Genomic DNA, 22685 nt, shown 5'->3' with positions numbered 1-22685 from the left:
CGATCATACAACTCAAACACCGGGATAAGCCCGTTTCTTAGTGACAGGCAACCGACTTGGCAGCCGGGGTGCCGTCAGCGAACGCCAGGTATCCCACAAAAGCGCCCACAGCAACGGCAATCATAACGGAGCCGTTATAGGTCATGAAGAGAAGCCTTCGACAGAAAACAGCAAATAAGCATCCATCAACTAAGTCAGAGCAAGGGGATCACTCACATGATGAAGAAACTATAGAAGACCTGGATGGCATATAACGCAGCCATAGTCAGCTTTCCTTGGCGCACAATGGCAGCCTGATTGTCCCTTCCTACAAGCAGTGGTGAGCGCTCGTCGTTGTTAATTGGGAGACACGCGCTCTCGGAGACGACGTTGGTGAAGGAGGGGTCGGTGATGCCACCATCTGAAGAGCAAGACATCAATGAGAGCTCGCTCAAGCAGGAGTGGGGAAAGGGGGTCCGGTGTTCATGCAACGCCCAAGCTCAACCTCGATCTTAAATCACCAATGCCAACGCCATATCACCCACGCAATAACCATCAGAGAGTCTATGTTTGGGGGTCGCAATTTCTAGGAGAAATAAAACCTACCTCCTGTGGACGATACCGCTGTAAAGGCATTGAGGCGGCGGGCATGTGCAGCCTCATATTTGCGAGTAATCTGGCGTACCCCTTCGTAACCCGCGGTGAGGAGGACGATAAGGATGAGCGAGAGGAGGAAGGAGACCGGGCCTGTAATGCGCCACTGGCGGAAGATGATGCAAAGATTATCAGAAGACCATGTGAATATCATCTAGCTCAGAAAGAAGCTCAGTTAATACTCATTTCATGCGACTTGTCAAAAGCCCAAGACTTACGTTCATACTGCATTGCCCGCCCATATCCATATCGCCGTGTCCGTGATCCATGTGCGAATGATCCATAATGAAAAGTAGGCAACAGATAACCCGAGAAGCAAAAAGGGCAGTATTTAGTAAGTTTGAGATAAGAAAGAAAGATCAAAAGCCCCTGAGTAAAGTACCACGACGAAACAAGGGACCGTACGACTACTACACAGTCGGAAAGTAAACATGACAAGTGATGCGGGATTCGTAAGATGATACCATCAACGTGCAAACAGAACAAACACCCCGATAAGCTCTCGGATCCGAACCGCCTCAACTCTCCAATTCAAGCCAATCCAATCCAATCCCGCATTGGTCGCTGTTCCGCGTCTCGACCCAGCTCTCACTTTTCTCGCTTGCATGATACGCGCAAGTGATAATTCTTGCTAGTGACTCTTCCCAACTTTCCCCTTTCACATCATGGCGGACACCGCCTCCGCCACGACGGCAGCGCCCGCAACCGGCGCGCCCGCGGTGACAGCAGGCGGCGCAACAGCAGGGGCCCCAAATGCGCCTGGCGACCAGAATGCCGCGAGTCGCGGACTGCCATACTACGAGAAACTGCGAAGGGAGCTCAGGGACACGTTAGCCCGTAAGCGGGCGATGGACAGGAGCATGGTGAGTGAATGGACTTTCAGTGGCGCGTCATTTTTTGTCGTTCTGGCGGCGAGCTTTGCAGCAGCTCAGCTCCCAATGGGCGGCTCCAAAGTGAGCGATCATTGACGGGCAGCTGTTACTTTTATTGATCTAGAAGGAATTCATCTCATTCTCATGGCATGATCACAAACTGATGACTGCGAAACATCCAGGGCCAACTCGAAGATCAAATCTATCGGTTCGAGCAAACGTATCTGGAGGAGACGACCGCCGGCAACATTATCAAGGGCTTCGACAACTATATCAAGGGATCGGCCAATGCCTCCAGCCTTGGCGCTTCAGGGCTAAGTCTTGGATCGAATGTCGGTGGACGCCGCAAAGCACAAGTCACAGATTCAGATCGGGTTTTCTCGAGGAGTTCAGCAAGCTACGCGCTGGTATGTTGGGGAGCTTACGACATGATCAACTCAAAACTTGGTGGATCATTTTGCTAACAGGGATCTTAAATAGGACTCGCCTGGCCCTTCCTCCGTACAAACTACACCATCGCATGCGGCTACCCCTACGTCTACTGCTGGGGGCAATGCACCTTCAACCAAAAGCAATGGAGGCGATGCGTCCGTGTCTGCTAAGAATGCATCAGTCTCTTCGAAAAACAAGAAGAAGTCTGGTGGTGGGTCGAAGAACACCAAGGGGAAGAACCAGACGGATGATCTGTCTGACGATGGAGATAAGCCGCCCGTTAAGCGGTTGAAGATCAGCTATGGGCGGGATTAGATTTTGCTATTGATTATGATTTTAGGTTTGGAGTTTTGGAGGCGTTGTTCTGCGATGTTTTAAACGGGTGAATAAAGCCCATGGCGCAGGGCAAAAAGGTCGCTTTCCATTGCGCATCATGTACATCACGAACGATTAAGAAAGACTACAGTGTGTTACTAAATACCATATTAGTTATCGGGGGTATGGAATAGGAAATTTGGAGTATCAAGATACACAGAAAAGCTATTTCACTAAACCCATTCAAGCAATACAAGAAAGAGGATTGCGAGTCCATCAAAGCTGCAATCGGAAAGTAGCGATCTCAAATGCCCTTAGCGTAATGACCACCTCAACGCCATCGCTCGTGTTCTTGATTTGCAATTCCTCCTCGTCATCCTCGAGCACATTGCATTTCCAGACGCGCTTCACGGGCAAGGTGCTCAGAATGAAACCCCGAGCTTTGCCACCAAGGGACTCATAAGCACGCAAAACGATACTCTTTCCACGACGGACGGGGATCCCACTTCCAGTCGATACATCCTCATCATCTTCACCACGCTTGACAGCATCCAGGATCACAGAGGGTGCGCCCTGGATTGAGACGGCCTTGAAGTCAACGTTTCGTGCTGCGCGAGAACTAACTTCCTCAATGGCAAGCGGATGATTGAAGTTGTAACCGGCACGAATAGTCCGGTCATCAAGTGCACCGGAGTGAGGAAGAATAGCATAGCGAATACGGTGACGACCCATATCCGCATGGGCATCTGGGGCTTTGGGGGCACGGAGAAGCGAAAGGCGCATGAGACTGCCACATGTAGCAAACCCATACTTGGAGTCATTGAGGACCGAAACGCCATATCCGTTCTCAGAGAGATCAGCCCACTTGTGGCAGCAGACTTCAAACTTGGCCATGTCCCAGCTATGTAGTAGGTCAATATCGAGTTCTTTCATAATCTGTAAACGGGGCATACCTTGTGTTATAGTGGGTCGGACGACGGATGATGCCATATTGAGTTTCATAGGAGGCCTCAGTGTTGGTGATATCCACAGGGAACTCAACCTTGAGGAACTTCATGGTCTCCCGCCACTCAACTTCGCTTTCAAATTCAACATATGAGGGCTCGGAGGACACCGACGCTGAAAGGCTAATAGTTGTCTTGATCCAGCTGTTCTCGCTAATCTTGGTCTCGGTCACTAGGCTTACTCGGTGGGGATTGTTCTCCGCAATGACTGTCTTTCCAGGAGCAAGCTCTTTGCGTGACTCGAGGTGGAAGACCTCGACATCCCAAGCCTGCCAGTACAATGGCTTGTCATCGAATATAACGAGCTGACCAGCCTTCCCTCCCTTTGAGATGACTTCTCTGTTAGCCGCAATATCAAATAAGGAGGTAATGACACCGTCCTGAACTTCAACTTTAAGGTTGCCATTCTCAAGACGGAAAGCTCCAGGTTGGGTTTCTGTCACGGTAACTGAATTGCTGGTCTTGAAATCAACTTGTTGGCAGTCAATTACACCCGTCGAACCATTGACGAGTGCATACTCAGAGACATTCTTGGCAGTTAGAGATTGGGGAATCTTGACCACCTCCGACCGAGGCCAAGGCAATGTGTTTATAGCCACCAAAGCTGATTTATCACCAACGGGACTAGTGATTCCTAAGGCTGCTAGGGCATCTTGACGTAACTGGGTCCCAATCTTGAAAACCTCGGCGTAAAGCTTGTCGGAGTCATCGTAGCACATCTCAATTGAGCTACCAGGCAGACAGTCATGGAATTGGCAAAGAAGGGTATTTTCCCACATTTCATCAATCTCCTTCTTCGGGTACCGGTATTTCCCATCGGAGCTTTGGATGGTAGTAGCCAATGTAGACAAAAATTCAATCTCACGGAGCAAGAATTCAGACTTCCTGTTGTTACGCTTATTGTTCGCCTGGGTAGTATATGTACCTCGGTGGAGCTCGAAATATAGTTCCCCGTACCACGTCGCGAATTCGGTACCACTGGCAGCAGCGGCCTCAAGCTTGTCAAAGAAGTCGTCGACAGACTCTCCCATCTTGACCCGAGGAAGAGTACCAGTCTTGTCACTTAGACCGCGGCAACGACGGAGCTTCTCAAGATGTTCGAATGTGGGTCCACCACCGCCATCTCCCTTGCCAAATACAAGTAGGGAGGACTTATCAGCGTCCAGTGATTTATGCTGCGTAATACTCCGCTTAAGATCACCAAAGTGAGCTTCAGCGGTATATGTCTCTGCAGGAGCCATATGGCACATCACTTGACTGCCATCCAATGCAACCCACTGAAAAGTGGTATGAGGGAAAGTGTTAATGTTGTTCCAACTTAGCTTTTGGGTAAAGAAGCGACTCATTCCGGCAAGGCGGCAAATCTGGGGAATTTGGGTTGAGTAGCCAAATGTATCGGGCAACCAAAATGTCGTGGATCTTTTTCCGAAGTGACTCTCGAAAAATCGTTGGCCATAAAGGAATTGTCTGACCAAAGACTCCCCACTAGGCATATTGGTGTCATGTTCAACCCAGCTACCTCCGATTGGCTGGAAATGACCTTTGCGTACCCATCGCTTCACACGATCAAATACCGAGGGATAATATTGTTGCAGCCATTTGAATTGCTGGGCCTGCGAACATGTAAATCGGTGTTCTGGGTACCGATCCATCAAGTCGCATTGGTTAGACCAAGAGCGAGCAACCTTTCTCTTTGTCTCTGCCCAGGGCCACAACCAGCAGGTATCAATGTGGCAATGTCCAATAGCATACACAAAAGGGTTTGTATCTGGTTTGTAGACATCCGAGGAGTCAACCTTGTCACCGAGATACTTTTGGGCGATTTTTCTACCCTCGAGAATAGACTCTTGGCTTCCATTGCCTGCGGTGAAAACATCGATAATGGCATTCCCGACAACATTTGCCTCGTGTGCCTCCCAAGAGTCCCCAGGGAACTCGCGAGCAGCATCGCCAATAATCCAAAAATCATAGAAAAGCGCCCGTGCCGCCAAATTGACAGCGGTAATCCGTGCTGTATGGAGCTGATACGACTTGTCCGGTCTCGGCGGTTGGATCGAGTCGCCCCCGGGCGCATTTCCAAACATTCCATTACAAGCCATTTCAATATAAAAGGTGTGCTCCTTTCCATCACGCCACGCATCAGGGATAATCCATTCGGTACGTTCGCCGCCACCGGTAAGACCTTGCAACGGGTGGCCATCCTCGGTCCATACTAGTCCCTCATTGTTGGCATCCCAGTGGAACTCCAGCCGTTCCTTCTTTCGCATTTCCTCGGGCACGGTCAATTTGATCCGGAACCAATGTGTAGACCAACTGGGTCCAAAGGATTCTCCGGTATGGGTAGGCTTAAATTCCTGCGAGGTTGCTTCCTTGAAGGTTGGTCGTTCGAGGTTGGGGACAGAATATACCGATAGCTTGACATGATCGTCGTCCGAATTGGTTGCTTCAAACAGTTTGGAGAGAAGATTCTGACCTTCATACTGGCCTTTGTCTGTGAACTGCTTAAGTCGGTCGGTGTAGATCTTCGTGATCCGCTGGCCGACCGGGCGCTCCGCTAACACTGGGAGGGTCTTCGTAGCAGGAGTGGGGGTGAGATGAGGTTCTCCACCCATGTTGACGATCGTCTTTTCCAACGTGGTTCAGATAGAAAGTGTTTTTATCCCAGAGGAAGAGATAATCTGTGCAGCGAGATGTTGGGTCAAGTGGTGAAACCAAAGGGAGGAGCTGCGTTCTAAATGCGGAGGCATGACGGAATGTGGAGTAAGGCACGGCGGGGAAAGATCATCCAAGTTACATCCACTTCATATCCACACAGTACGGAATCTGGATACATCAATCATGTTCTGTATACATCCAACAAATTATATCAATATTTGAACATGTTCGTGATATAGAGAATTAAACTATCCAATGTAAGTAGCATATTTCCCAAACTCTTCATCTGCCCTTAACCGGCCCCAATCCTCCTCACGAACGCAAACTGCAACGGCCATGTCCCCCTGTGGCGACTTTGGCATAATGTATAGCAGACTTTCAAACGGCATAAATGCTGGCCTCCGTACCGACTCTGGTGTTCCCAGTCCGAGGTTAAAATCAAAATCATAGCACTTTATCCGGGCCCATGAGCTAAGCGCAATCCCCGTCAGTAATTCTACACTCGCAAGAAAAGACACCTTCGTCTTATCTGGAGATCTGGTGAGATATGTCGCAAGAGCGCGGGTATTGTATGCCAAATCCCGCACTTTAGGGTCCAGTTGTCTTCGAAATTCTGACGCGATGGCTCCCAATGGTTGTTCGACAAGATCTTGAAGGGTACTCGAATTGTATGCCATGCTCTGCAACATTCCAGGATATGTTGTAGGCACTCCCAATCGTTCTCGGACATCGACAGCGCGGGCAAATGTTGATTTAGTGGTCGAATCCAATCGTTGGACTCGAGCACGAGACACACATTTCCACATGAATGCACACACAGTGTCATCGGTAGAAACGAATCCAGATGGCACAGTCCTGGAGTTTGTTGCCGAAGATTTAAGAGTTTGTAGCGCGCCTGGTGAAAAGTTCACGTACGCCCATTTCAATTTCACAGGATGTAGACCAGAGACATCAGGCATGTTATTGGATGGAGGCTTAATGGTTTGTTCATCCAGCTCAGGACCAGGTGTATAATCTTCGTCTAATAGGGTGATTGTTTTGGTTCGATCCATGTTACCGATGGATACCTCTTCTGCTGTGAATGGGATTCCGTGACAGGCTTTTGACATCCACCGAATAATATTATCTTGGCCGGTCATGTCCATAACATTGTGTTGCCCGACAATGGTAAGCATGAGGCCACCGGTGATGAAATTGGCTTGGACGGCGAAAACTGGGGCAGACTCAGCTGCCAATCCGACGGTATTTCCCGGGAGATTGATGGTCAGACATGGTGCTATAATACTCTCTTCAAGCATCGACATCGGGAATTTGGATTTTCGTAGAGTGTCCATTGTTGGCGCAGAATTGTCCAGACAGAGATCCTTGACGATAAGAGGAATCGTTTCTGAAGGAATAATTCGATAGATGCCGGTATTACCGGCACTGGATCCCTCATTAATAACCTCACCAGCAAGCCACGGGAAGGTCTTTGCCAGTCTATCAAGTCCGTATCTCAAGGTATTGACAATAGTATCATGAACGGATGGGTCAGACATTGGGTAGACACAGCATATCTGGGTATAGAGCCTGTGCATGCCCGGCTGTTGGCCCAGCACGTCGAGAACGTCATATTCTAATATGATGGTCTTCATGATTTGGTTCAGAATGAAATCCTTATGCTGCTGCTTTCGCGGAACACGTCTGTCTATATGTAAGCAGAGACACATAGTTAGGCGGGACCTAGTTATGGACATACAAACATTGTCGGTTTGATGTGGGTCTTTGGTGAGTGGGTTGGGCCCACTTTGTCAGCTTTAGCCTTTCCGTTTAGCCTTGAGTCGACGTGAGTCAAGGTGAGTCGAAAGTGGGGGCTCCAAAAAAAAAAAAAAAAGACAAAAAGAAATGATAAGAGTGGGATTTGAACCCACGCCTACAAACGTAGACCAGGAATTAATGTCAAGGTGAACCTTAACCTGGCGCCTTAGACCAACTCGGCCATCTTACCAATTGATGGGATTAGCTGATGTTTTTGGCGTCATAAAGTTTACAAAAGCCCATTGAGATAGAATCGATCCGGAAATTGAAAATTCACGAGGTTCAAAGTTGGATGGTAACAAAGTTGCAAAAAGAAAGGTTCAGGTGTACATTGAGTTTAAAGTAAGAATAAAACTACCCACATAGGCAGCACCTATCAATTCCGTTGGAACTCTCCAGTGAGCTGAGAAAATGCACTGGAATTTCCAACACTCAATGTTTGAAGCTGATATATACTAGTAGCGATACTAGTAGCGAGGCGCGACTAAGTGACTCTCCAGTATAAACTAAGTACTTAATATGAGTACCTACTCGGTACTTCCATGTCAATGTTGAGATAGCACTGTATTGTACTCACTAGGTACTTAGTTTCATATCTTAATTTTCCTTCAAATGTTTGAACCAAGATGATCCAGACCCACGACATCAGGTTTCAAACCTCAGTATTTAAAATATGTATCAAGGTAGGCGAGATATTATTATGATCGGGTCCAGAATAACGAGAAAAAAAATTCCGCAAAAAGAAACCCCAAGGTAATGCCTACAAGCATGCTAATCTTAGGTTCCAAGGTCAGAATGCACATATTAACCTCCAGCGCTGGCCTGAAGCAGCACAGGTTTCTCTAGGGAATAGCTTTGACTACACTCATCTACGCAGATCCTTGAGGGCTGTATCTAAATTTACTACCTACTAGGTAGTACCACCACCTAATAGTACATACTTGACTCCGCATATTGCCCAAACATAATATTTGGAGAATTCGACAAGCCAGATCCACAATACAAGCTCCAAATATACCATTGAATATCATGCCAAGCTCCGGTGGCAAAAGCTAAAGAACTAGAGAGAATTTCCTCGACATGCACCCGTACATCAGTGAAAGGTATGGACATATTGACCCGTGCGTGGATGTGCCTGCAAGTAATTGGATATTTGAAGTCCAGTATTTCAGCTCCGGCATCTAAAATTAACTAAGTTATTTAGCTAGATAAAACCTTGGAACTCCTACAAGTAAGCAGCGAGCCTCACTGTAAACTGGCCAGGTAAACCCTGTGCGTGGACAAAATCCACATTCCAAGCAATATATCGCCCCCAAAAACCCACAAGCCTCTACTGTAGATCTTTTGAACTCCAGAAACCACCATTATCCAATCTGATGGGTTAAGGATGTTAAACAACGTGGATGCAAATGAGGCAAGATCTTCGAATCTGGGAAATCTTATAGTTGAAATAACCCAATCAAGGACATAAGCTACTATGTAAGCCCAGCGGAGTCAACTCTACTGTTGCGATGGATGCTTACCGGATCGGGCAATGGGCCTTAATCCATTATGTCATGGCTCATGGTGAGATCTATTTTTAGGGCCCCCACGTGGAATTATAGGTTGCACCTTGGAACCATAGTAACCAAAACCTAAAATGTAAATAGTAGGTAACTAATAGATAGCGTGATGCGATGACCATCCATTTGAATCCTGTTTCCCCCGCTAATTTGATTGATGAGGCTCTTTTCTAGTGTGAATTAGCGTAGGGGGTTATCCAATATTGGATTCTAGTACTATCTTCTTTTCCATAAGCTTGGAAATAGTGGATGTTCAAGGCCAAAAATTAGCAGTTCCAAGGATACAACCCATAAATCCATCAAATACATACAGTCATAGGTGCCTATCAAGTGTCATCTTAAGGTGGCAAATTCCTTCCAGCGACAGTTCGGGGAATTTGACTGCCGGCCCCCAAAAAGGATCTCGTGCGTTGGAATTTCCATATCAGTGGGTACAGGTAAGTACATATGTGGTGAGATTCTTTTTTTTGCTTCTATTGGAATAAGGGGGCGTAAGTGGCTGGATCTTTAATTGAGCTAGCGTCGATATGGGAATATGCAGATATGTAATTTGCGAGCGGGCACGGGTTGTTTGTGGGTATCCTTGTCGCATGGTTGACCCTTGAATTTCCAGCAGTTTGAGGGCAGTGGACCCCAAATAGAGGGTATAGTGGATCATGAAGGAAGGTTGTGAATTTTGAGGCAGTAAAATGCATAGTACATTGATGCAATGAAGACAATAACTAAATTCTATATTTCGTGGACCCGCCAAGGATCCAGCCATAGCTGCGGGTCCGGGGGGAAGAAAAGGAACAAGCAGAAAGCAAAGGAAACAGACGCTGATGAAAATTTTGACAAAAGATGTTCCCAACTGGGGATGAAAAAGGAAAGAGAAGAGAAGAAAGAATAGAAAATAAGATGCAAAGAAATCTCGAGAGAGAATGTCAGGTCGTAGGTAATAGGAATAGGCTAGTAGCTCATGTGGTGATCGGTATAAAGCGCTAAATCAACAAGGCAAAAAAAAAAGGCAAGGGATAGCACAAAGGAAAGGAAATGTTATCATGGGGACCAAGGATCAGGCTGAGGCGCACACAGATGAGGGTTCACAGCCCCAATAAATTTGATCTGAGACTTCAACTGCTCACGCCGACGATCATCCGGCGTCTCAGTCATCCTCTTCTTGGCATCATCAAAGGAAGTCTGCAAAGCCGCCAGAGTCTGACGTCTATTAATCTTAGTAGGCGAAGCCAGCGGCAAAGTGGCATTGGCAAAATATTCCGGCGAGGTGGTAGCTCGATTCATCCTCTTGAACATACTACCCCTTCTCTTCTCCTTTGGCGCATCGGGCGACGAGCGCGGTTGTTCAAAGGCGCCTGTCCGACTGGAACTAGCCGTCGACGTGGCCACCAATTGGGCATGGAACTCATCCAGCTCGGGCTCATCATCATACTCGTCATCATCGCCGTCGCCCGTGATCGAAGGCGGGTGTGCGCTCAATGGGCCCATGGGCGCCGTATACCTGCGCGACGGCGGGTGTCGAGGAACATTGAGCGGGTTATCCCTTTCCTCTGCGTCCTGGTCCCGAGTCAACGTCTTGTTGACGTACGACTTGATTGAGTCGCGATGCTTGGAGTACCATTTGGGTTGCTTGGCGGAAACGTTCAAGCGGCCTTCCTTGCTCCTGCTGCTGGAAGCGGGGCTCTTGCGGCCGCTAGATTGGCGGGTGGAGGTGGTGGGGGTAGCGAGCTCCGGGAAAAAATCCCAGGTTTTTTCCCGAAAGTAGTGACTGGAATCTATTCTCTTTCTCGTCCAATCTACGGGTCGGCCGTAGTGGGCGGATGTGCCGAGGATGACGGAGGTAGCGTCGATGTCGACGGAGACAGGGCTTGCGTTGATGGGACTGACGTCCGTGCGGGCGGGTGGGTGATGGGGTTTAAGTGGGGATGGGATTGGGATCTCTCGCATCTTTGCGTGATCTGCGGGGTTGGGATGATCTTCTAGGTCGGTGAAATCATCGGAGTTGGAGCGGACAAAGACTGGGAAATCCCTGTCGCGAGAATAGCTGGAATAGACACTGGGGCTTTGGAGGCTGTCGTCGAGGGTGCTCTCTGTGTCGCTGTCTGAGTCGCTGTACATGCCTGACTCGGTGGGGGAGTCTATCATCATGATGGGAACGGGACGACCGGGGAGGGGTTTATTGAAGAGGATTTCCGAGCGGTGTTGAGTGAAATACATCATTCTCGGTGGAACTACTTGTTCCATACCTTCCAGCGAATGGGAAGTATAGACTGGAGGCGCAGTGCGCCGGGCAGGGTTGGCGGACATCATGAGATGTGAGACTGGTCACAAAGAAATTAAGAGGATGAAGATGTCAACCTTGGTAAGCTTTCTCTTTGATCGAAGAATTCAAAGGAAGAGAGAAAAAGAGGAGTAAGCCCGTTTATTATCTACCTTGCGATCGTCGTGCACGGACAACGCGAGGGGCCGCAAGGGATGTGGGAATTAACGTCGAATAGGACAAGACAAGAATAACTCCTGTGCTCTAGAACCCGAGATATGGAAGAATTGGCCTTTTTGCTATTTATTTTTCCAAAGGAGATCCATTTCTGTTTCCAGAAGAGAAAAGCCCATAGTCCGCTAGTCCCAAAGTGATGCGTTGTCAAACCAACGATCGATCTTCTCTTGATGACGAGGTCAGCCCCCAAATAGCCCCAATTGCAGGAACTAAACCATTTCAAGTAATCCAAATCACAATGACCAGATCCAAAAAAAAAAGGATATCATACTAGTAGTAGTATAATATAATCGAATTTCTACCACTGCCTAGAAATGGACCATTTTCCATTCTTTGCTGTATAGAACTAAAAACCCCCAAAAGTTCTAAATCAATTTGGATGCCCTCTCGAGTGTCTCACGGGTCAATTGGTCTGAGGGTCTACGCTCCTCACTCAGACGACCCAGTCGCCTTAACTTGGCGATCATAGCCTCGTCTCCAAAGTGACTATTGTGCTGGAATTCGGGCTCTTGATCATAAGCCACGCGTGCGGCATCCACAATCATCCGTGCTGTCATTCCAAACACGCGATAGCGCTGGACCTGTCCACCCGGATCCGCCGCTAGTTCGCCATTCTCCTCCTTATTGCTGTGGGGCTTGGGCTTGACGACCCGGGTATTGGCACGAACAAAGAATTGATGCACTAGTGTTGGAATTCTGGTTAGTTATGGAGCTGGTTTTTCTTCTCTTTTCTCTCTCAGCGTTCTGTTTTGGAATAAAGCAATAGGCTGTAGAGAAACCAAAAGTGCAACAGACAAATGTCTCCCAAAAAAACAAGAAAAAAGAAAATCATCAACACGAAGCTCTTCGTGTAACCGAAAAAAAAAACATGGTTTGAGTACAAAGTATGAACCGGAGTGGGTCCCGGTCTGACAGCCCTTGCCATGTGTGATAAACAAAAAAAACCGGATTAAGATTAGGTGAAGAAAGGGGGGGGATTTCGACATCCGAAATGTAATTAAACTGGTAAACGAGGGAAAAAAAGGGCAAAAAAAGGGCAAAAAAAAAGAATGGAAGCAACTCACTTCGCCAGTTGGAATTGTGCCACAAACTCCACGATCCACGATACCATTCCCCCGGATTATCCTCATCCTTAGCGTCCGCGCCCAACGAACCCTGATCAGCCCGAGCTGAACCACCGAAATTATCTGTTGTAATTGGCGTATGTGAATTTTCATGCTCATTCAATTGCGAGGTTGAATAATCCAGCCTCTGGGATGGCAATGGTGATTCCCCATCCCTCAATCGCAAAAAACTGTAAAACGGCGCCGTAAAGACTGCAGCCACCTCCCTCGGATCGAGCTTAGGAATGAGCGAGATCTCCGGGTCTGCATTCTGTCCTGTCTGTGCATCGTACGAGTGCAGTAGAGCCACGCAGGGCCGCACCACTATTTCGGTTTTGGCAAGATTTGCCGGGAACTCGCAGAGGTGTTCGACTGTAAAGGGATGGGGAAGGGGTTGGTCGATTCCCGGCAATCCAATCTCTTCCCATGCTTCGCGGCGTGCGGTCTGGAACGGCGTCTCCGAGAGTGCATCTGCTCGACCTGCATGGGATTTTGGTGTTAGCTTCTCCACTTCGCCGTTGGACCTGTTTTATTTGCATTTGTTTTGCATTTATTTTGCATTTGTTCTTGCGTTTTGGGTTCTTCGCTTCTGAAGGTCTAGATTAGAAGCTTCCAAATGGTTTTTTCTTCTTTTTCTTTGCTTTTCCCACTTGCGGTATAGTGCCTGTTGATCTCTTTTTTTCTTTCTTTTTTTTTTTTTTTTTCTTTTTCTCCTCTTTGTTATCTTCTTGTCCTCGTAACCCCACCCATTCTTCTTGTCCGAGATATGAAGTTGTACGGAGTAGATAACCCTTGAAAACAGAATGGAATAAAAGCCCAAAAAAAAGACTCACCTCCAGGTAAAGCCGCATCTCCCGCATCTAAAAGCGCAGCCCAATAAAAAAAAGGAGGGCTTCAATTAGCGCAATCCCTCAAATGTCGTGCAGCTTATCGGCGTATGTAGCCCTGTTTCCAGGTCTAGTCGCGACCTCGCAAGGAGCCAAAAAAAAAAACAAACAAACACAGGCACTTGAAAGCTATCATACGTACAGGAACTCAATGTCTTGGCCCGGATCGTAATCACTACTCTCAGGTCTCCCTTAGAATCGGCATACAGCAGCAAGAGTACTGCCGCCCGCCTGGTCACCGGGACACCCTCGTACTCTGTCGGCGGAGGAACATAGTTTCGGAGTCGGTGGATGGCTTCCTATTCTCATAGATCATATCAGCCTAAACAAGATACTTCCAAGTCACCCCTTTTCTTTCATTCTTTTTTTTTTTTTTTGGAATTTGAGTTTTGACTTTGAAGTGGCGGTCCTGTCTCGTCTTCTTTCTTCTCTGCCACGCGAGTTCGGGTTGGGTCTCAGACATCCATCCTTGAGAGGGATGTCCATCCACGGGTGACGTCAAGCCAAATCCACTTGCAGAAATGTGACATATCCCAATGGAAGGCCTGCGAGACTTGGCGGCGGAACTCAAATATGCGGACACGGCGAAAATACGTCAAGACCGGAATGAAATCGCGACATCGCAGAATCAACGAGATAAGACAATATACTCCGGTGGTCGCATAGGTGTCATCCACCCCGGAATTGATTATTAAACGCGTGGAGACTCCGTACCAGAGAGGCTCGCTTAGATGCGACTCGTCATGCGAGTGTATGGGGCACACATGCAGTCCGACGGATACACACAGATAAACTGCATAAGTACTCAAGGTTCGAGCAGTATGGAGATACCACCCACCTTCCCAAAATGTAAAGACACTGCAGTGGTAGGCCGGATGGCTTATTGGCGCATCTTGATCTTGCACATAACGTCATTTCGACTTACCAAAGAAGCCTGGTTCAGCGGCGCCATACTGGAAGATGTACGGCCACTCCGTACCTGGCACAAAAAGAGACCTGTGAAGCGAGCTGGATTTGGATTGGCGGGGATCGGGGTGCGGCTCTGAATAGTTCGGATCAAGTGCAATGGATGTCTCCGCATAACCCTCTAGTACAGACTGTACAGTGTACTTGAATGTACTATACAGGTACACGCCGTAAAAGAGTTTGAAATGATGAGTGTGTCAAAAGAACACTTGGAAGAGAAAATGATATGTAAAGCTAAGTAAACCTTGTCGGAGAATAAATGATGTAGGTACTTCCAAAGTTGGTGCAGCGGGGGCCCCCGGTCTTGCTTTGAACATTGAACATGGCAGCACGTGACCCGTGTTACAGAAGTAACAGAACTGAGAAATCATAATTAATTCAACAATTAGTTGGACCCCGCTGGATGCATCACTTTCCAGTGATTGGCCCTCGGACGAGTCCAATTCTTGGTTGCGGGGGACAGTTCTATTTGGAACAGTTGATGTTGCCGAGGTTGGTTGACACAGTTTCGGCTAACGATATCATTGCCAACTACTATAATAACTCTCCGTAGTTCCAAAGTTTGACATCAAGTAGACACTTTAGGAGGTATTTGAATTCAAATCAAATTAGATGCATCATGTGGATTGGTTCTATCAATACATGGCTTTTCGCTCTGAACACCACACCAATGGCTTTGCAGCCCGCCTCGGAAATTTCAGTCTTACCCATGCATAGGGACATGGCAACAACTCACACCGACTGCTTTGCACACCGTAGAATCGCAAAGAAAGAAAAATTGAGACACGACAAACGAGCTGATATACGGTCCAAAGGAGCATATCAGCAAAGGACCCGGAATATCAGGGCAAAGAAGCGAAAGGGATGGGAGACAAAAAATAAGAGGGAGAGAAGATGCGGAGGGAGATAAGGGGAGGGGTCTATATCAAAATGGCAGAGAAGTAACACAGGGGGAGAAAAGGAGCAAGCAAAAAAAAAAAAAAAAAAACAGAGAGTAAACAAAAATCTATATGTCATCCAATAAAACAATTCCCGAAAATGAAATGGGAAAAACGCAAGTGCAAAACGAGCCGTTCATGGGAAATCTATTCGCTCTTCTTGGCATCCTTGGTCTGTTCGGCCTTAGCACCCTCAGCCATGGCTTCATTGGCTTCAGCGGATTGCTTCTCGGCACCGTTGGAAGAAGATGACTCAATGCGTGCTTCCTCCTTCTCATCAATGTCCTCAATATCCTTGGGGGCAGGGACGTTGCCATCGCTTCCGCTGTTCTGCTCGCTCTCCTCCTCAATAAGCTCTTCCTGCTCCTTGATAACCTCCAGACGCTGCTTGTTGGTGGCGGCACCCTCGGCGTTGTGGACCTCCAGCTCAATCTCGTGGAACAGTTCCTCAGGAATGCTGGAGAGAACAGACTTAAGAGCATCAATCTGGGAGGCCATGTCAGACTCCTTGCCACCCTGGGTGTACATGTAAGCATTGCTCAGAACCAGGAGAGTGGACGGGACACCCTGCTGCAGACGGAGATCGAGCCACATGGTAAGGTCCTCGCGAAGACGGGCAGGAGAGACACCGTGGGTCTTGATACCACGAGAGGCGCTAGCCATCTGCAACTCCGGAACAGACAGGGACTCAACGCCCTCGTAGTAGATGGCACGATCATCACGCTTGATCTGGCGCATGCGGTGACGAATGGTGTAACGAAGCATAGCGTCGGTGCCAAAGGTGTTCAGGTTCATGTAACGGCAGATAGCCACCAGCTGGGGGCGAGACAAGTTGTCCAGAGTCATATCATCCTTGAAGATCTTGCAGACCTTGACAACATCTTCGGTGGAAGGAGATTCGCCGGTTGTGCGAATCTTACGGAAAAAGTCGGTAAACTCTTCGTTCTTAACGGTCGCAGCGGTCAAGGGCAGACCAGTCTCACGCAATGTGTTGCGCAGGAAGCTAGACACCTCCTGGCGAGTAGAGCTCAGGTTTGTGGCCTTCTTCTCACGAGCCGACTTGCCCTCGTAGGTGCTGGGCAGCAAGTTGGGGAAGATCTTCAGGGCAACAGGCAGGAGGAGTTCGGCGAAAGGAACAATTAGGAAGACGGAGAAAGGAACCAACCGACCCAAGTCCTTGGTGGTACGTTGAAGCTGCAATGGACGGACAGAAAATTAGTCAAATAATCCAAAGCTAGTAATGTCGGCGATCTGAGCTTTGACCTACCTGGCGGTGCTCTCTCCGGCTGAGCTCGTATCCAGCAGCCATCTTCACAGCTAACCGGGTACTGATCTTAACCTCTGTCGCCAACAGCTTTGTGCCATCCCAGTAGTGCTGCAGCTCCTTCTTGACCTTTTGTCCAATTGTCAACTTCTTGACTTCCTTCTCCTCGACCAGGTTCTTCTGCGAGTCTACCGCAACGGTCTTACTGGAAGCCAGCTTGGCATCCTTGGGAGCGGGCTCATTCTGCGCAGACTTGGCAGCTGTTTGTGACGATTGCGCCTGGTCTTGGGGGAGAGGCTTCTTCGCTTGCTCGACATTGAATCCAGGAGGAGGGTATGATTGGGATGAGTTGTTGGATGTAGATTGCTCTGTGGCATAGCCACGCTGTTGGGGAATCAGGATCGCAAGGGCAGACACATGAGATGGAAGACCGCGTCCGGTCCGGAGGAAAGTGTTGGCCGCGGCGATGGAAGCTGGGCCGAGAGCGGTAGCACGAGTACGAGCTATTCAGCGGGAGTAAAAACGTTAGCTGACAAATTCACTGACAATTTGTGACATAAGAGCAATAATTTACCAGTCAGAGTCGGCCGCAACGCAGAAGTGTTGCGCACTAGTTGAGCAGACCTCATGGTGGCGGATATTTGCGGAAAATGTTGGGGCGAGAAAAGGGTAGGGGCTCGATCAATCGAGCAGGGGGTCGCGGAGGACGCAACAACAAAAAGACTGCCTTAAATCAAGACAGTTTAAGAGAATACAAGATGATTGAGACAAAAATATGGATGGTATGGATTTGTGCAGGTTGGAGAGAATCCGGAAGATCTAGGTGACGCTGCCGGCCATCACGTTGAGCCACGTGACCCGAGCGGCCTCGGAGGTGTTGGCGGAGATAAAATCGATCCGGTTTCTATTGCTTTCACTCATTGTTCTCTGCAGCCTTGGCAGCCTTGTTTCGCGAATATTTATCAGATTTTTCAAGGTTCTCTGTTATCAAAACACATGTACTGCATGTCATTTGAAAATTGTCACAATATGCCAATCTGGATACGAACATGAAATGATCGACTCTAATGTAATAGCTGAATCTCAAACGTACTACTAGTATTCTACCCGCCATTTCAATGAAATTTCCTAAACAAAACAATGGGGCATGAAAATAAGGTATAAGCAGACAATGAACGCTATATTTGCAAACACAACATTATTTACGCCAGAGGGGTATCATGAATGATTAAAGAAAGTAAGAAACCCCGACAATTAGGTTCTCTCGTGAAGAGTAGAATCGGTATCCCGGGCAGCGTCACGGAAGGCAGTCGAGGCAGCCATGCTAGGGTCCAACAGAGGAATTCGGTCAACACTGCCTCGTTTGTCGAGAGAAGCATGTGTGCGGGATGCATCGGTGGCGACCGTCGCGGGAGTATCCGGGAAAAGGAACGGGCTATTCGCTCCATCGGGCGAACTTTGCCACCTTGCAACGTCCATCTTCAGCTGGTCCAGTTCCTTCTGGAATCGCTTGCCAAAGACATCGATGTAGTATGTGGCGCCATTATGGATGCTCCATACAAACAACGCGGAGATGTAGAAGCCACTAGCATTCCGGTACCAGAACCAGATGGGGGATGGAATCATGGTCGAGAGTGCAAAGACATATTGAATCAGCATAAAAGTGGGTTCTTGTAGTGCCTCAGGCAAACTCAGGACGAATCGTCCAATCCATGCCTTTGAGTATGACTTGCGAAGCCAGGTAAAGCTGGTTGGACGTCCCGCCGCAATCTGATCCGCACGGCGCACGGTGATCATGAAGTGGTAGCCCAACTGCCAAGTCAAGTATGGAACCGTAGACCATATAATCATGGCCCACAGTGAGTAGTGTTCAGGGTCGCCCGGCTGACTGAACTTGATGGCATATACCGCTGGGAATCGCTCCTTGAGCATATCGACGGGAGTCAAGTGAACGACACAGTGTAACGTGACGGGCGGCATGATGTGAATGAATAAGCTGGAAATAAAGATATCAGTTTTACAAGAACACGGGAACAGCTTTGAGTGGGGATGTGGGATACATACCTGACGACTTTATCCATGCTATGGAAAACCAATGAGTTCCGCCACATGGCGATGGCTGCCGCATTGTTTCCAAATGTCAAGCAGAAGGTGCCTAAGAATAGGCGCTTCGACCCGGGGAACACCCAGAGACTCAGCATGCAGAGCATGTTGACAAAGTAACAAAGATCGGCGAGGAAGTAGTGATAGCCCTTGGCGTGGTAGGTGTAATACCGGATGGGCATAAAGTAAGCGAGCTGAGCAGTAAACCAGATGTAGAAGTATTGAGGGCAAGCACCGATCAGGTACCCGCTAATAAAGATGTTGAGTACACCGGCAATGAAGGAGGCCTTCTCTCGGAGAGTAACAGTGGCAGTCTTGCTCCATTGTTTACCTAGTCGCTCCACCCCAGTCTTCATGCGCTGCCGGTATCTATCGAGTCGCTCGTCCGCGGTCGGGACTCGACGTTTCCACTCTCCCACGACACGCTGCCTAGCGTTCTGCCCGGTCGATCGGAGCTTCTCACGTTGGATGCGCACCTTCTCCTTCTGCATATTGATTGTATGTTGCCATTTTTCCAGGCGCTGCGTGAGCTGGAAATTATCGAGGAGGTCGAAGATGGTCAACTTGTCGAGTGGCGGGAAAGTTTCCCAGTCCTCCTGGTACGAGCTGCTATTGGAGAAGGAGCCGTTGCGCGAAAGCTTGCCCGGGGAGGCAGGGGGAGAGTAGAAATCATCGGCATCGGCGAACTCCTCCAAGAATGGGTTATCCAATTCATCAGGCCCGGGAGTCACCAACGACTCTGGCGCGATCGCCGGGTCCGACTTCCGGCGTTGTTGGGCGCTAGATTCCTCCATCATGAACTGCTGTTGGAAGGAGAAGAGCGTAGGACCGTCCCGGAGGTGAGGGTAGGGTCGGCTAAGAAAACGACCAAACGTTAGCATCCCCATGGTGGCTCGAGCGCGGACTTTGCAAGGACACCGCCATGAGCGGCTTCAACCCTTCTTATCTTGTATACTTGAGGGGCAAAAAAAAAGAGGCGCGACACCTACCTTATCGGAATGGAGGGGGCAGATCACGACCACGGTTCACGCGGAGAACAGCGGAGACAAGCGGAGCCCAGGGGGGTGATGTGGTTGGTAAAACTCACCCCAATCTGCAGCGACAAAGTCACGAAAACAGAAGGTTGACTTTGGGATGGAAGTGTCGACTAGGGTGAGAATCGACAAGATGAGCCAGCAAGAAGTTGATGACGGAGGGTGTGCAGTAAACTTGACCGCTGGTTGGTTTGTTGGGGTCCCGTTCAGTGATGGCGGGTAATCCAATCACGTAGCTCGACTGGGTCACGCCGATCAGGGCCCATGTTTATTGTTGCTTCCATCTCTGGCAATTTGCTGGTTCGGTTTACTGAAAACGGTATCTATTTCCTACATGGTCACATGGCTTAAACTAATGCACCGAGTAGTAGTAAAAAGGTATACACAACAGCTCGTGTGTCATCTGTTCACCATCAAATGTCCCTCGAGACTTTGACCTGTCATGCAGACTCGTGTGACTCGTGAGGCTCTACTAGTCAAAATTTCCTCCACTTGATAGGCTAGGCCGAGTCAAGTTAAGTATTATATTGTTTGGATTTCGTGCTTAAAAGCCCAAAGTCCGCTTTAAATTCGAATAGGGTGTCATTTGCTTCCCAAGGTTAACGAAGATCTTCTTTCGGAAAAAGTCCGACTCGCTCTCTTTCCCTCATCGCTTCACAATTTGAGCGCTCAGTACAGTCGGCCTGTACCTCTTGTCGTCGTCGGGCAAATAGTGCTGCACCTCGAGAGGCTGCGAATGTTGGATTAATGGCCGTGGAGACGATAGCAGGACCCGCATGATCTGATTCTGAGATATTCCGTTGAAGATTCACCGGCAAAATGGGCATCATTTCAGCCAAGGCATCTTTCAAAGTAGCTAGAAAGCGAGGGTGGGTTACACTCTCCCCAGCCAAAAGAATATGAGTAAGAGAACGGGGGTATTCTCGAGGAAGGATCAATAGCTGCGATCGAAGGTGGGACCATAGGGCATCCTGCTGTGACTCGTTTGTCTGGAGAAGATGATCTAGTCCGACCTCAAAATCCAGAAGCTGCGCTTCATCCCAAGTGAATCGAGTTAAAGCCTCACCTCCGACAGGGGCAATAATGCTGGTATATAGAAGATGTCGACTGTAGAAGATAGTAAAGACATCGACATAGGGCAAGGTATCAATATCAAAGGGTGAGATATAAAACTCGTCTTCGCACTCCCAAAGATCCTTATAGTTCACGCAAAGTCCAAATCCATGTGCTGCATAAATAGCATCGGCCTGCACTAGGGGATTGGGGTAATAGCCGCTATCACCCACCCATGTGCGCAGGTTGAGGTCCCCGAGTGCGGCGTTGACTGTTGAACTAATCGAGCTGATATCAGGAGTTACAACGGCAACCCTATCAAGTGGTTGAGATATCTCCTTTTCGGTAGAAACTCTGAGTTGTTGAAGTAAAGCGCTGATGATTTCAATGTCGCTGTGCGCTTTGATCGGGCGACCAAGGTTCTTGTTGAGCCAACGCCACCAAGCGCCCCATGCAGTCGTATCAGATAGAGAGAAGCGTGATATGATGATCTCATAGAGAGATTGCTTGGTCCTGTCTGACTGTCGCCTGGGTTCTTCGCCTGTAAGTCGTCTCATAAGGTCTAGGTATTCAGAATTTCCCTGGATATGAGCTACTTCTATGATAGTCCCGTTGTAGTAATGTACCGAGGCTGTTCTTTTCTAGATATTAGATATGTTAGAATGTGAAAGAAAGACATGACTTGCTTACCCATATGAGGGGGTCAGATCAAAGCCGATCCCGGGGGCATCATGGATCTGCGTAGAGAGGCATGTATCACACGACGGGCGAGGGCAATCGTACATAGCATCAATAATGGACGCAAACTGGAAGGATAGAAAGGCTGTCACTAATTTGTTCATTCTGAAGGATTGTTTGGATTTCATGGTTGCTGTCAATAACGATGGCGATTGTTCAAATGTCAGTTCAAATGGTATTTACATACGTGGCTGCTCGATTCCAACTTGCCAAGGTTGTATTCAATGTTAACGTAACCGGTAACTTGGCCACCCCAAAACACATAGTAAACATTTGAATGCGATAAATTACAACCTCATATCTCAACAACCATGCGGTTTTCTAGATTCTCCCAAGTAAAGAACATTGAATGTTCCTTGTACTGCCAATAGTCTCCCTTTATTGTTTAATTTTTTGTTTTTTTACCGGTGGTTGGGTTCGATATATGTATTTAGAGCTCAGAACATTGGCCACAATCATGGCGTCAACTGGTATTTTATGGTTTTGAATGCGATAAAATCCCGTCAACTGGTATCAGATTATTGTGCAACATTGAAGTCTGAAGATACGTCAACTAGTAGTACTCTGTACATGGATGTTTAACCTCATTCTACTCTACATCATCTTTTCTAATCGTCAACTGTCAGCATACAGGGACTATAAACTAGTGTGTTGACAGCTTTGATATGTACGGAAAACCCCGAATTCACCATTTCCCCACAAAAGCACGAAACATGAAAGCAAAGCCAGATTGGTCTGGATTTCCCAAGTTGCCGACCGGGTTGACCCACATCCACGCATTCGCGGCCCGTGAATCACGATAAACCGGCGCTGCCCGACACGATAAGAATAAATA

At 48.2% G+C, this 22685-nt stretch overlaps 9 protein-coding genes across 9 annotated transcripts; 1 reads left to right on the top strand and 8 right to left on the bottom strand.

The window, feature by feature from the left end:
* Nucleotides 1-37: 37 nt before the first annotated feature.
* N7466_005518 (low-affinity Cu transporter) lies at nucleotides 38-917 on the bottom strand (the record flags this gene model as incomplete). Its single annotated transcript, XM_057164915.1, has 4 exons — nucleotides 38-155; nucleotides 217-400; nucleotides 586-787; nucleotides 852-917. The coding sequence occupies 4 exons, from the start codon at nucleotides 915-917 to the stop codon at nucleotides 38-40; spliced, it is 570 nt and encodes a 189-aa protein (XP_057020514.1).
* Nucleotides 918-1298: 381 nt separating this feature from the next.
* N7466_005517 (chromatin modification-related protein EAF6/MEAF6) lies at nucleotides 1299-2252 on the top strand (the record flags this gene model as incomplete). Its single annotated transcript, XM_057164914.1, has 3 exons — nucleotides 1299-1586; nucleotides 1688-1912; nucleotides 1986-2252. The coding sequence occupies 3 exons, from the start codon at nucleotides 1299-1301 to the stop codon at nucleotides 2250-2252; spliced, it is 780 nt and encodes a 259-aa protein (XP_057020513.1).
* A 276-nt stretch (nucleotides 2253-2528) lies between these two features.
* Nucleotides 2529-5868, bottom strand: ams1 (alpha-mannosidase; the record flags this gene model as incomplete). The annotated part of the gene is made up of 2 exons (XM_057164913.1): nucleotides 2529-3153; nucleotides 3206-5868. The coding sequence occupies 2 exons, from the start codon at nucleotides 5866-5868 to the stop codon at nucleotides 2529-2531; spliced, it is 3288 nt and encodes a 1095-aa protein (XP_057020512.1).
* A 291-nt stretch (nucleotides 5869-6159) lies between these two features.
* Nucleotides 6160-7545, bottom strand: N7466_005515 (uncharacterized protein; the record flags this gene model as incomplete). Its single annotated transcript, XM_057164912.1, has 1 exon — nucleotides 6160-7545. One exon carries the CDS (start codon nucleotides 7543-7545, stop codon nucleotides 6160-6162), a length of 1386 nt encoding a protein of 461 aa, XP_057020511.1.
* Nucleotides 7546-10308: 2763 nt separating this feature from the next.
* On the bottom strand, nucleotides 10309-11577 carry N7466_005514 (uncharacterized protein; the record flags this gene model as incomplete). The annotated part of the gene is made up of 1 exon (XM_057164911.1): nucleotides 10309-11577. One exon carries the CDS (start codon nucleotides 11575-11577, stop codon nucleotides 10309-10311), a length of 1269 nt encoding a protein of 422 aa, XP_057020510.1.
* A 552-nt stretch (nucleotides 11578-12129) lies between these two features.
* Nucleotides 12130-14706, bottom strand: N7466_005513 (NUDIX hydrolase; the record flags this gene model as incomplete). Its single annotated transcript, XM_057164910.1, has 5 exons — nucleotides 12130-12446; nucleotides 12829-13391; nucleotides 13701-13727; nucleotides 13869-14053; nucleotides 14680-14706. 5 exons carry the CDS (start codon nucleotides 14704-14706, stop codon nucleotides 12130-12132), a joined length of 1119 nt encoding a protein of 372 aa, XP_057020509.1.
* A 1099-nt stretch (nucleotides 14707-15805) lies between these two features.
* On the bottom strand, nucleotides 15806-17551 carry N7466_005512 (MRS7 family protein; the record flags this gene model as incomplete). The annotated part of the gene is made up of 3 exons (XM_057164909.1): nucleotides 15806-16852; nucleotides 16926-17425; nucleotides 17497-17551. 3 exons carry the CDS (start codon nucleotides 17549-17551, stop codon nucleotides 15806-15808), a joined length of 1602 nt encoding a protein of 533 aa, XP_057020508.1.
* Nucleotides 17552-18176: 625 nt separating this feature from the next.
* Nucleotides 18177-19912, bottom strand: N7466_005511 (glycerophosphocholine acyltransferase; the record flags this gene model as incomplete). The annotated part of the gene is made up of 2 exons (XM_057164908.1): nucleotides 18177-18918; nucleotides 18987-19912. The coding sequence occupies 2 exons, from the start codon at nucleotides 19910-19912 to the stop codon at nucleotides 18177-18179; spliced, it is 1668 nt and encodes a 555-aa protein (XP_057020507.1).
* A 746-nt stretch (nucleotides 19913-20658) lies between these two features.
* On the bottom strand, nucleotides 20659-21954 carry N7466_005510 (uncharacterized protein; the record flags this gene model as incomplete). Its single annotated transcript, XM_057164907.1, has 2 exons — nucleotides 20659-21748; nucleotides 21803-21954. 2 exons carry the CDS (start codon nucleotides 21952-21954, stop codon nucleotides 20659-20661), a joined length of 1242 nt encoding a protein of 413 aa, XP_057020506.1.
* Nucleotides 21955-22685: the final 731 nt, after the last annotated feature.

The sequence above is a fragment of the Penicillium verhagenii genome, assembly GCF_028828195.1.
Source record: "Penicillium verhagenii strain IBT 33310 chromosome Unknown utg000006l_segment0_segment0, whole genome shotgun sequence".
Lineage (NCBI taxonomy): Eukaryota > Fungi > Ascomycota > Eurotiomycetes > Eurotiales > Aspergillaceae > Penicillium > Penicillium verhagenii.
Note: the sequence above shows the minus strand (reverse complement) of the source record. Positions and strands in the feature narration are given on the sequence as shown.